Raw genomic sequence first — 12,987 nt, 5'->3', positions numbered from 1 at the left:
TAGTATGCTGGCTTTCTTAAGTCACCATAATTTATTATGAATGAGCTGCCAACTATTCCAGCATATGCCAGCAGCAGATGCCCTTCCAGCTGCAACCCAGCACTGGGAAACACCCACACACACACTTATTTACACATACACAATCATATACTACAGCCAGTTTAGTTTATTCAATTCCCCTATAACACATGTCTTTGGACTATGGGGGAAACCAAAGCACCCGGAGGAAACCCATGCAAACATAGGGAGAACATGCAAACTCCACACTGAAACACCACCCGGCTCAGAAAGGACTCAAACTAGCGACCTTTTGCTGTGAGGTGACAGTGCTAACCACTGAGCCACCATGTCGCCATCACCACCATAATTATTTCGTAATAATTCAACAACTCGTTGTCAATCATTCCTCACAAACCATCCAGACCTCACTAATTTTCAAACCCAAAGTTACGAACATGCTCTGAAAACTCCTCCTCAAGTCTTAACCCTCTTCAAAATGATCCAGACACCGTTTTAACAGCAAATTTTTTTTGTTGTTTTATCTTGAAGTTTGGTGATTTTTCCTACAATGAGCTTAACATTAGAAAGAATGAATCATTTCCTACTTTGCAATTTTCATGAAGGCTGAACACATTTAGGATACAACGGTTGTCCTTCAGGCCAGTTTTGACCCGCCAGCTATGCAGCCATTATTACACCACAAAAACACACACAATAGGAATCTGCTGCTTTAGCTAGTTTGAATGAGGTTGTTTCTTCATCCGAAATAGATTTGAGAATTGAAATTGTATTTAGCTTCTTTTTTTTTGTACAATATATTTATTACTTTTTTCAATTTGCATATTACAACAGAATACACAAATACAGAACAATATTCATGAAGGTACAGCAAACTTTTTACCCCCATTCTCCCTCCCAACAACCCAATCCCTTAAAAATAAACAAATAAAATAAATAACAATAAATAAGTAAATAAATAAAATAAAAATAAATAAACAAATAAATAAATATAATAAAAAAAGAAAAAAGGGGGATATGTTTAAATCAGTTTAGACCATGATACTTCCCATATTCCTAAGCCTGTTCTAGTTGTAGTAGACTGTCCACATTTACATTGCACTTTAGAAAGTTATTAAAAGGTCTCCAGATATCTTCAAACACATTTTGTTTCTTTTTGAAAATGTATGTGATCTTTTCCATTGACATATGCGATGCCATTTCTTTAATCCACTTTCCTATTCTAGGTTTATTTATATTTTTCCAATTAAGGTGTTTAGCTTCTTTATTTTAAATGTTTAGTGCAATTTTTACCCAAAAGGGAAGTTGAAGTCTGAATTATTCGCCAAATATTTACCAAATGATGTTTAGCAGAGCAAGGGAATTATCACAGAATTTCCAATAATATTTTTTCTTCTGGAGAAAGTCTTATTTGTTTTATTTCGGCTAGAATAAAAGCAGTTTTTTAATATTTTTAAATCTCTTTTAAGGTTAATATTATTATCCCCCTTCAGCAATGCGTTTTCGATAGTCAGAACACGCCACTGTCATACTATAGCTGTGTCCCAAATGCCACACTATAGACCTTTTTCTTGGAACGCAAAATTACCCATTATGCTTTGCGTGTATGCGCAAGGAGAATGCGAAGAACTTCCGGTCGGCAGCTGATGCGTGTAAACAGTCACATTTGGACAGCTTTGAAACGATCGTTTTACTCTATTTTACCTGCTTTTACCCTCTTTGAACTAATACTGTTGTCCATCAGCAGCATCTCCTGGACTGATCATTTAAAGAAATGCGATCTAATAGGATGGAAAACAGCTGCTGTGAGGCGTTTTCCCCTCGTTGTCAGACGGCATCTTCTGCAGTTTGAATGAAGCCTCGTCATCGCTAAAGTCAACATTTTCTCTTTATTTCAAATATATAACCAGCCCAAACTAATGTAGTTCAGCAAAATGTTTGACACACACACGTAGCCTGTACTGCGCCACTGACACACTGATTTAATAACTGTGACAAAGTGAAAATAGAGGCTAGTGTCATTTCGAAATGACAGAAAAACACAAACAACACACGAAATAAAACACAAACGGCTCGCGATTAGAATGAACAGCAAATCAGCCAGCAGAGGATCAATAACAGACTTTTATTGCTCATTTTTGTAAATTGCACGACTTTCATACCTGTCAAGTGTTATGCAGTACTCTGGTTTGCTCGCTCTCTCTCTCTCTCTCTCTCTCTGTGTGTACACACACTGCATTTCTGACGGCAGACACGTGAACTAGGAGAACGTTTTTCTCGTATTTCTGACGCGCTTGAACCACATGTGACAGATTATAACGGCTTTAACAGACACATTTCTAAGTTGTGTGTCACAAAAACACTCTGTCATCCATTAAAAACGTTATTGAAACCCATTTTCAGAGCGCAAATTACCAGTTGTACACGCTGTAAACGGAAGTTTTTGGCATTCTACCGGAAGACGCTGGTCGCTATGGCGCCCTCCATGCAGCAGCCATGAAAAAGGTCTATACACTATGCACTCATGCACTATGTACTTATGTTACACACTCAACAGGATAGTATATATATATGTAGTGTCGTCCCAAATGGCACACTAATGTTTTTTTACTAAGCGGAAATTCAAACCGTTTCCCTGATGACGTTTGACGGTCGCCAAATCAGTGAAATAAACGACCGAATTATCAAATAATACCTGCCGTGAGTATTGCCGCATTCACCATCGGGAGGCGCTATAATCACTCTCGTAGGAGAATTTTGCTTTCATCATCCAAAATAAATAAAGTTATTCGACATGTGCGTCCGATAGCTCCGCCCCTTCCGCTACGTGAGCAAACCTTGAGTGCGTGAAGAGTCCATGATTACACACTTCATTTTACCAGCTGAATGAGTGCATCATCCGGGTAATTAAAGTGCACTTAATGTTTTTAGAGTTGTCAGTGTGAACACACTACTTACACTATTTATACTACAAAATGGCGTAGAATAGTGCATAAGTATGCGATTTGGGACGTAGCTAATGACTTGACTAATTACCCTAACTTTAATTAACCTAGTTAAGTCTTTAAACATCACTTTAAGCTGAATACTATATTATCTAATCAAATATGATGTGTTGCCATCATGGCGAAGATCAAATAAATCAGGTATAAGAAACGAGTTATTATATACACAAGGATTAAAATCTAAACTTTCCCTTTTCCCAGTTACATAAATCAAGCGTTCAGGTGTTAGTCTGCGAGAAGTAAAAATAACCTTCTTGTCCCGAAACTGTCCAGCTAAAGCAATTGAACGGTGGTCTTACCTGCCCGCGTGCCGAGCGCTTGCCCTGCAGGAGGGGAAGCAGAAAACAGAGGGATGAAGACACTGAACAGATAATAAACGGTGTGAACTGCAAAAGTGTGTATCCTTACACAGTCCGGCCAGGCCGAGCCACAGCAGACCCGCTCTCATCCTCACAGGTGAACGTGACGCAGATTCTGAACGCTCGCTGAACACACACGCGGATACGCCTTTCTTTGTGTAAAGGGGCATCAGGAAACGCGTTTCTTCCTCAGGATGTGTGCATTTTTGAAAAGCCAGGCCCTTGGAAAAAATCACCGCTGTGTTTATGGTGGGACTTCAATAAGGGCTCTTCTTTTAATGCAGTGATATAAAAAGTAGGCCCACACGAAATCTTTTCAGCTCATCATTGAATATTAAAACAAATATTCACTATGTGTGTTCAATAATTCAATATATATACATAGATGTCAACGTTGGGATGTGAAAATAAGGGAAATGCCCGCCATAAAAAGTGAAGGGTCACTTTAAAAGTGCACACATCTAACGATGAAAGCATTCGATTGCTTTTCTAACGTTTTATACTCATTGAGGACAAAATTAGTTGTGTTTGAAAAAAAAAAACTCACCAAGATCAACATCTTTAGATGTTATTATTGTTAATTTTGTGTATATTTATATTTATTTATATTTTATTATGTCAATATTTATTTATGATCTTCATTGGCTCCCGGTTGCATACCGGATTAAATTCAAAATTCTCCTCCTTGCATTTAGATCCTTAAATAACCTTGCACCCTCCTATCTCTGCAACATGCTTGTCCCCTACACCCCAACTCGCTCTTTACGGTCTGCTGACTCTGGCCTTCTTGCTGTCCCTCGGTATCGCCTCTCTTCAATGGGGGGCAGATCATTTAGTGTTATTGCACCCAAACTCTGGAACTCTCTACCACACTCACTTCGCTCGGCTAATAATATCTCTGAATTCAAATCCTTACTTAAGACTCACTTATTTTCTGAATGCTTTGCATCTGATCTACCAAACTGACCACTTCATCTGATCCACCACTATCCTGCTCATATGTCTCTTAGGTCTTGTTTGTGTTATTCAAGTTTGTTATATTTGTCCTCATGTATGTTTGTTTATCTTTTTGTTGCATTCCTTGTAAAGTGTCCTTGAGCTCTGGAAAGGCGCTATATAAATACAAATTATTATTATTATTATTATTATTATTATTATTATTATTATATTTCTGTTCAAACACGTGCAGCAGAGGCCAGTGAGTAAGTGCGGAAGGTCGCCGGTTTGTACCAGCTCTGCCATTTTATATTTATTTCAAAGTGTTTTCATGCCTAAATTAAACGAAAGCACAGAACAGAACTTACATTCAAGAGCAAGGGGCAGCACTGCTGGTTCTGTGGTATGGGTTGCGTATAGGGAGGGTCGGCCCTTTAATATTTATTGTGTTGAAGAAAAGGAATTTATTTTCATTACTTTTGTGTTTTTATTAGGAAAATGTTTAGACTAACAACAGATTAATCAATCTTTTCCATTGTATTACAAATCATCTTGACCAGACAAACTTCCTCTTTTTTACTGTGCTGCATACTTTTTTGAAGAACTGCTGACTGGTGGAAAAAGCAGAATAAGAATACATTTAGGTTTGTTTCACACTGCTGTCTAGACATGTCACATGATGCTTGTAATAGTGTGAAATATATTAAAGATGCATGTGATTGTTCAGTTCTGGTATGCAGAGAAGGGTTGCAGAAAGAGAAAGTAATGACTTGGGGTTACAAAGGGCCAAGGGACTGCAGAATGACTGATAAGTGACGTTAAACCAAAACTCCACCTGTTAATATCAGTTGTGTATATTTTCTGGAGTCAGGAAATGTATGTAATTGCGAACCTCTTGAATGTAATTCTTGTATTGCATTGGGGTAACGTAACCCAGAGCTCTGTCATCCAATTATTCATCTAATAAATTACTAATATTTTTGGCATTGAAGAAAACCCTCTCCAGACCTTTTCTTATAAACACGCATGGAATTGGCTTGATATTCCACTCTTCAGAGAAAAGTCTAGAGGAAAAATATGGGAAAATATCTTTACAGGATGATAGTTAACCTAATTTTGGTAATAAATAAATAAATAAACGAATAAAAAATAAAAATAAAACAAAAAAAATTAAAAAAATTAAATAAATTTTTTATTTAAAAGTGAAAAAATTAATATATATATATTTTTTATTTTTCAGATTTTTTATTTTATATATATATATATATATATATATATATATATATATATATATATATATATATATATATAATTATTTTGTTAAAAATAAAAATATATTATTATTTTTGTGGCGCAGTAGGTAGTGCTGTCGCCTCACAGCAAGAAGGTCGCTGGTTCGAGCCTCGGCTGGGTCAGTTGGCATTTCTGTGTGGAGTTTGCATGTTCTCCCTGCGTTTGCGTGGGTTTCCTCCGGGTGCTCCAGTTTCCCCCACAGTCCAAACACTGTCCATAGCGTATGAGTGTAAATGAGTGTGTGTGGATGTTTCCCAGACATGGGTTGCAGCTGGAAGAGCATCAGCTGTGTAAAAACGTGCTGGATAAGTTGGCGGTTCATTCCGCTGAGGCGACCCCTGGATTAATAAAGGGATTGAGCTGAAAATAAAATGAATGAATGAATTAAACTGCCGAACAAACATAGTTATTTTGACGGACAAATAAACACTGCTCAAACAGTAAAGGGAACGCTTAGAACAACACAACGTTCCCTTCATTTTCTGAGCAGTATATATTATAATGTTTGGGAATTTGTTTTTAATTTTAAATGAAACCCAAGTCAATTATTTGCCCGACTAACTTCCTGAAAATCCAGTCAGCGTACTGCTTTGATAACATTACATTACTGTACACCCCCTTAAAAGTCCAAACCCATCTCTGGTCATCCACATATAAGTCCTCTATAAGGTTGACCAAGACAATACAAGCACATTAGACACATGATAGAAAGTCTACGAGTTCATTAAATCAATAAAATCTGCGTTCTGAATGTTATTTTCTTCATGTACGTTTGGTTGCAGTATCTATGTTCGACCACTGGATGTCGCTGCAGCTTAACAAAGATAACACGGACCGCAGAGAAAACCCGAACACACACAGCTCATGCAGAGACAAGGTTTGTGTTTACTTTAAATCAGTATACCGCTTCATTTCTTCATTATCATAACCAAAATTGAGGGAAAAAAAGCAAGTTCTGTCTCTAAACTCAAACAAACCCAGCAACCCTTCAAAACAAGCTGTGCTGCGTCAGATGAGAGAATTAATTGCGGCTGTCTGATTCAGTGTATCGTTGTAAAAAGCCTCTGTTTATGGCGGTTTTCCCTCTCTCTGGCCTGGGGGAAGTCTTGAATTAACAGTGCTCAATGATTCATGCTGTGTGTTTGAGCCTAATGGAGCGTCTACCTTGCTAGCAGCACACAGATGAGAGAATTAGCAATGCACTAGCACACAGTGTTCAACACAGGACGTCTTGCTGCCCTCAGTGAGCATTATAACTAAGTCAACACCAATACCCCCTTACGAAAACCAATCATGGTTTTATTGCAGTAACTGTAGTTAAACTGTGGTCTTTGTAGTACAATCATAGTAATTACGAAATTAACTATAGTTACTATGACATTTGAGGTAAAAACCATAGCAACTACAAAATGAGGTACAGTTTTACTATGGCGTTTGAAGTAAAACCATAGTAACTACAAAATGAGATACAGTTTTACTATGGTGTTTGAAGTAAAACCATAGTAACTACAAAATGAGGTACAGTTTTACTATGGTGTTTGAAGTAAAACCTTAGTAACTACAAAATGAGGTACAGTTTTACTATGGTGTTTGAAGTAAAACCTTAGTAACTACAAAATGAGGTACAGTTTTACTATGGTGTTTGAAGTAAAACCTTAGTAACTACAAAATGAGGTACAGTTTTACTATGGTGTTTGAAGTAAAACCATAGTAACTACAAAATGAGGTACAGTTTTACTATGGTGTTTGAAGTAAAACCATAGTAACTACAAAATGAGGTACAGTTTTACTATGGTGTTTGAAGTAAAACCTTAGTAACTACAAAATGAGGTACAGTTTTACTATGGTGTTTGAAGTAAAACCTTAGTAACTACAAAATGAGGTACAGTTTTACTATGGTGTTTGAAGTAAAACCATAGTAACTACAAAATGAGGTACAGTTTTACTATGGTGTTTGAAGTAAAACTATAGTAACTACAAAATGAGGTACAGTTTTACTATGGTGTTTGAAGTAAAACCATAGTAACTACAAAATGAGGTACAGTTTTACTATGGTGTTTGAAGTAAAACCATAGTAACTACAAAATGAGGTACAGTTTTACTATGGTGTTTGAAGTAAAACCATAGTAACTACAAAATGAGGTACAGTTTTACTATGGTGTTTGAAGTAAAACCATAGTAACTACAAAATGAGGTACAGTTTTACTATGGTGTTTGAAGTAAAACCACAGTAACTACAAAATGAGGTACAGTTTTACTATGGTGTTTGAAGTAAAACCTTAGTAACTACAAAATGAGGTACAGTTTTACTATGGTGTTTGAAGTAAAACCATAGCAACTACAAAATGAGGTACAGTTTTACTATGGTGTTTGAAGTAAAACCTTAGTTACAACAAAATGAGGTACAGTTTTACTATGGTGTTTGAAGTAAAAGCATAGTAACTACAAAATGAGGTACAGTTTTACTATGGTGTTTCAAGTAAAACCATAGTAACTACAAAATGAGGTACAGTTTTACTATGGTGTTTGAAGTAAAAGCATAGTAACTACAAAATGAGGTACAGTTTTACTATGGTGTTTGAAGTAAAACCATAGTAACTACAAAATGAGGTACAGTTTTACTATGGTGTTTGAAGTAAAACCATAGTAACTACAAAATGAGGTACAGTTTTACTATGGTGTTTCAAGTAAAACCATAGTAACTACAAAATGAGGTACAGTTTTACTATGGTGTTTGAAGTAAAACCATAGTAACTACAAAATGAGGTACAGTTTTACTATGGTGTTTGAAGTAAAACCATAGTAACTACAAAATGAGGTACAGTTTTACTATGGTGTTTGAAGTAAAACCACAGTAACTGTCAAATTAAGCATGGTTTTGCTACATCGTTTAGAGAAAAAAAATAGTAACTACTAAATTAACTATAGTTTTACTATGGCGTTTGAAGTAAAACCATAGTAACTACAAAATTTTACAGTTTTACAATTGCTTTTTAATTAAAACCTAACCCTAAAGTTAAGCACGGTTTCACTACATCATTTTAAGTAAATCCATAGTAACTACAACATGAACAATGGTTTTACTAGTACATTTGAAGTCAAACCATAGCAACTTTAAAATGAACTATTGTTTTACTACGGTGTTTGAAGAAAAACCATAGTAATTACAAATTAAATCTAAAGTTTTACTATGGTGTTTGGAGTAAAATCATAGTAACTTTAAAATGAACCATGGTTTAATTAAATGGAAATTTCACAGAGTTTACTCATCGTTTACTCATCCTCAAGTGGTTACACACCTTTATTACCTTTAACACAAACAAAATTTAGAAGATATTGACTAGATATAAAATATTGACTTCCATAGTAGGAAAAACATGCCATGGAAGTCAATGGATACCAACATTCTTTAAAAATGTTGTATTTTGAGTGAAAGCAAATAGTGAGTCAGTGATAACGGAATAAAATTTTTTTTGGGTGAACTATACATCATTTTTTAATTCAACAACCAAAATAATTTATATGTGCAAAGAAAACAAATATTAAATAGTATACAAATGTGTAATACAATGAAATGATGCAGGGCAAAATTATCGAACACATGAAGAAAGGGAGGTGTAGAAAGGCAGTGAAAGCCCAGACAGCCGCTGAAATCTCTCAGTAGTTCTTCAGCAAGCCTCTGCCCTTAATCAGTGTAAATGAAGATCAGCTGCTTCAGTCCAACATCTACATTAGCAGGAGGATGAAGATGAAACCAGAGTGGACATTTCAGCAAGACAATGATCCAAAACACAGCCAAGGAGACTCTCAGATGCTTTCAGAGAAAGAAAATCAAGCTGTAGAATGGCCCAGCCCATCTCCTGATCCGAATCCAATAGAAAATACAAATTAAAGCTCAGATTTGATCGACGAGAAACACAGAACCATCAAGATTTTGACACACAAGTCTGTGAGAAACTCACACCTGAGCAATGCATGTGACTTCATTCCCCCCCCCCCACACACACACACAAAAAAAACTTTTAAATAAAGTATCAAAAACTTTTTAGTAGTTTTTTTAGTAGTTAATCACAATTTGTTTTGTTTTATTTTTATGTTTGTATTGTTTGGGTTCAAACCTGGTTCAATTCCATGTTAACAGCTCCTTTGGAAATATTATTCCCTGGAAAAAATGACGTGTTGAATACTTATTTCCCTCACTTTATTAAACGTAAAATAATTTTCATGATCAGTGGAAGTGTCTTATTTATTCCAGCATTGGCGGATGATGCTAAGTGTACTGAACTGACGAAGTTTGCATTATCTCTCTCTCTCTCTGAGCCTTATTCAGTAGATAGATAAACACACTCAAGCAAACATGTGAACCCGTTGACACTCTCACGCTGAGAATAACACTCCACGGACACCCTTACAAATGGGAAGCAAATAGAAAGGCCTGTGATCAAAGAGGCCTGCCGGAATAAAGCTGGAAAAGAGGAGGAATCTGCAGAGAGATGAGGAGGGAGAATAATTGGCTGCTTATTTCTAAGCAGTCTGCTGTATCTCTGCCTTCCTCTCTGCGTGAGTCTGTGGCAGATTCAAGAGACAGCTCAGTTTAAAGCTCATTCCCACAATGCTCTGCACTGAACGCTTGGCGATCGGACTGCTTTTCTGTACATAATAAAAAAAAAGAATAATTAAAAAGAAGCGGAGAAATAAAAAGTGGTGATTGTTGACGCTGATGTCATGATGTTTTTCTGTTGCTGTTGTTTGATGACTTTTATTGTGTTTAGCTTCCTGTGTCTGTTTGTAGTCCATTTGTAGTTCTGTGTAGTTGTGGAAATTATACAAAACCATTTGAACATTATATGTACAGTTGAAGTCAAAATTATTCGCCCTCCTGTGAATTTCTTTATTCTTTTTAAAATATTTTCCAAATGATGTTTAACAGATAATGAATTTAATTAATTAATTTTCTTGTCGGCTTAGTACCTTTATTAATCTGGGGTTGCCACAGCAGAATGAACCGCCAACTTATCCAGCAAGTTTTTACGCAGCGGATGCCCTTCCAGCCGCAACCCATCTCTGGGAAACATTCACACATACACACACACTCATACACTACGGACAATTTAGCCTACCCAATTCACCTGTACCGCATGTGTTTGGACTGTGGGGGAAACCGGAGAACCCGGAGGAAACCCACGTGAACGCAAGGAGAACATGCAAACTCCACACAGAAACACCAACTGAGCCGAGGATCGAACCAGCGACCCAGTAACTTTCTTGCTGTGAGGGGAACGTGCTACCCACTGCGCCACTGCCCGATAATTTATATTTATTATTATGAATTTATTTCACAGTATTTCTTACAATATTTTTTCTTCTGGAGAAAGTCTTAGGCCCAATCCCAATTCTACCCTTTAGCCCAGAGGTGGCCAACCCTGTTCCTGGAGAGCCACCTTCCTGCAGATTTCAGTTGCAACCCATATCAAACACACCTGCCTGTAATTATCACGTGGTCTTCAGGTCCTGATTAATTGGTTCAGGTGTGCTTGATATGGGTAGCAACTGAAATCTGCAGGAAGATGGCTCTCAAGGAACAGGGTTGGCCACCCCTGCTTTAGCCCTTCCTCTTACCTGTAAAGGGGTAGGGGTGTCCCAATTCTCTTTAGCTTGAAGGCGTAAGGCTAATGCTGTGTTCACACTAGACGCGGAACGCGCGGATAAATCGCGCTATTCGCGTGTAAATTGCCGCGTGAACATTTGAGTTTACTCGCTTCATTCGCGTTTGAAATCCCGCTTCATTCGCGTGTCAAATTCACTTCAGAACAGACGCGGATTCGCGTGATGGGCAGGGCTTCTGTCTGCCTGATGACTCTATCTTCATAGCTAAAGGGCTAACATGGATTTTATTAAGAAAATAACAAGTTTATGTGCTTTATGAAGGCTGAAAAACAACGTCGATACGTTTAGGGTCGTGTCCACTACATGCTTTCAGAGGTGCATCCAGCTCTGTGAGCTCATAAACTCCTCCAGAAACTGAACCTGGATGACGGAGACTTTCAGCGGTGCTTCTGACTGAGCTAAGCCCAGTTTGATGACTTGTTGTCAGTGTCTGCTGGAGGATTTCCCCCGGGACACCATCAACAGGTTCTACGTCACAATCACGCCCCCACAAGAGCAAGCTTCTGATTGGTTAACGCAGCGCGAATGTCCGCTGAAGTTCAGATTTTTGAACTTTCGAAAATTCGTTCATCTTGATGAACGAGACTCAAAGATCCGAGTCAGTAAAATGATCCGAACTTCCCATCACTAATCCCTAAGCCCAGCCCTCACAGGAAACTGAATTTTTACCTACTGAAAAATAAACTCATTCTGTATTATTTATGAGCCTTTTGAAAAATGGGAACATAGGCAATGTTCTCATAAATCACCTTCTTCTTGTAATGCCTGTGTCATCATACACTTATTACATTATGTATACGAGTTGGTGTTCTGATGTCACAAACATACAAATGCAAACACACATTACACGCACATTAAGCAGAGTGATCCTCTCCAGGACACTAAAACTCTAAAGCATAGTTACAATGTATCAAACATATTCTTTGTTGTATGCATGCTTGTACGTACAATTGCTTTTGAGGGTTTCCTTCTTCTGAACAAATTCAGAAGGCAGCTTTATTGCAGTCTAGATGTGATCTTGTGAAAACAAACAAACAAACATGACCTTTAGATTCGCCCCTTAGGTGTCATTTTGTGTATAAATGTTTTTTTTTGTTATTATTTTACCATTTTGATGGCATTTTTTCGCATATTTTAAACTGTAGTAAATATTCCCTTAGTTATTAGCAAAGCTCTCTCTGCTTTGCTATACATGATTAAATGTGACTCAGAGGTCTGTCTGAAATCAGTTTTATGAGGTGCCTTCCATAAATGCTGCATGAGCTTTCAAACACAGACAATGACACTTCCTCCCTCCAAAAACTAAATCTTACATCCATCTCTATTCGCCAATTCCCCAGAGATCGGTGCAACTTTTTTAGATACTTTAAAAGTTGTCTGTCGCACCCCCGGTCAGTTCAGTTCTCTTCTAGGGTCACATATCTACACTCTCCCCCATGGGAAAGGCCGGATTCTGGCTGCTCTATCCTGACAATCACAACTCTTTGCCAACCATATCATCAACCGATCTCAGTGAAACATGCTCACATCCAACACATCCTCATCAAGAATCTCTGATGCTTGCATATATCAGGACTCTTGCTGAAATGACAGAGAGAGAGAAACAATGCAGGTATTTCAACCCAATTATTTGCTGGTTTTGGTTATGTTACTGATGTAGACGCCAATCTGCACTCTTCTCTCTCTCTTTGCATCATGTTTAATAGACA

The 12,987-nt window shown here is 37.3% G+C and overlaps 2 protein-coding genes across 3 annotated transcripts in view; one reads left to right on the top strand and one right to left on the bottom strand.

Moving 5' to 3' along the window:
- Nucleotides 1-3,499, bottom strand: part of pecam1a (platelet and endothelial cell adhesion molecule 1a) — a 38,034-nt gene extending 34,535 nt beyond the window's left edge. For both annotated transcript variants that reach the window (XM_087243110.1, NM_001113799.1), the window contains 2 exon segments: nt 3,432-3,499; nt 3,323-3,346 (listed from right to left, as the gene is read on the bottom strand). In XM_087243110.1, coding sequence (XP_087099236.1) covers nt 3,323-3,346; nt 3,432-3,471 — 64 coding nt within the window. In that variant the 5' untranslated portion in view covers nt 3,472-3,499.
- The window catches only part of LOC147846122 (uncharacterized), a 418,287-nt gene that overhangs the window by 247,014 nt on the left and 158,286 nt on the right, over nt 1-12,987 (top strand). The window lies entirely within an intron of this gene.

Source organism: Danio rerio, chromosome 3 (assembly GCF_052040795.2).
Source record: "Danio rerio strain M-AB ecotype USA chromosome 3, GRCz13ab, whole genome shotgun sequence".
Classification (NCBI taxonomy): domain Eukaryota; kingdom Metazoa; phylum Chordata; class Actinopteri; order Cypriniformes; family Danionidae; genus Danio; species Danio rerio.
The sequence above is the reverse complement of the archived record's forward strand: the minus strand, read 5'-3'. Positions and strand labels throughout refer to the sequence as shown.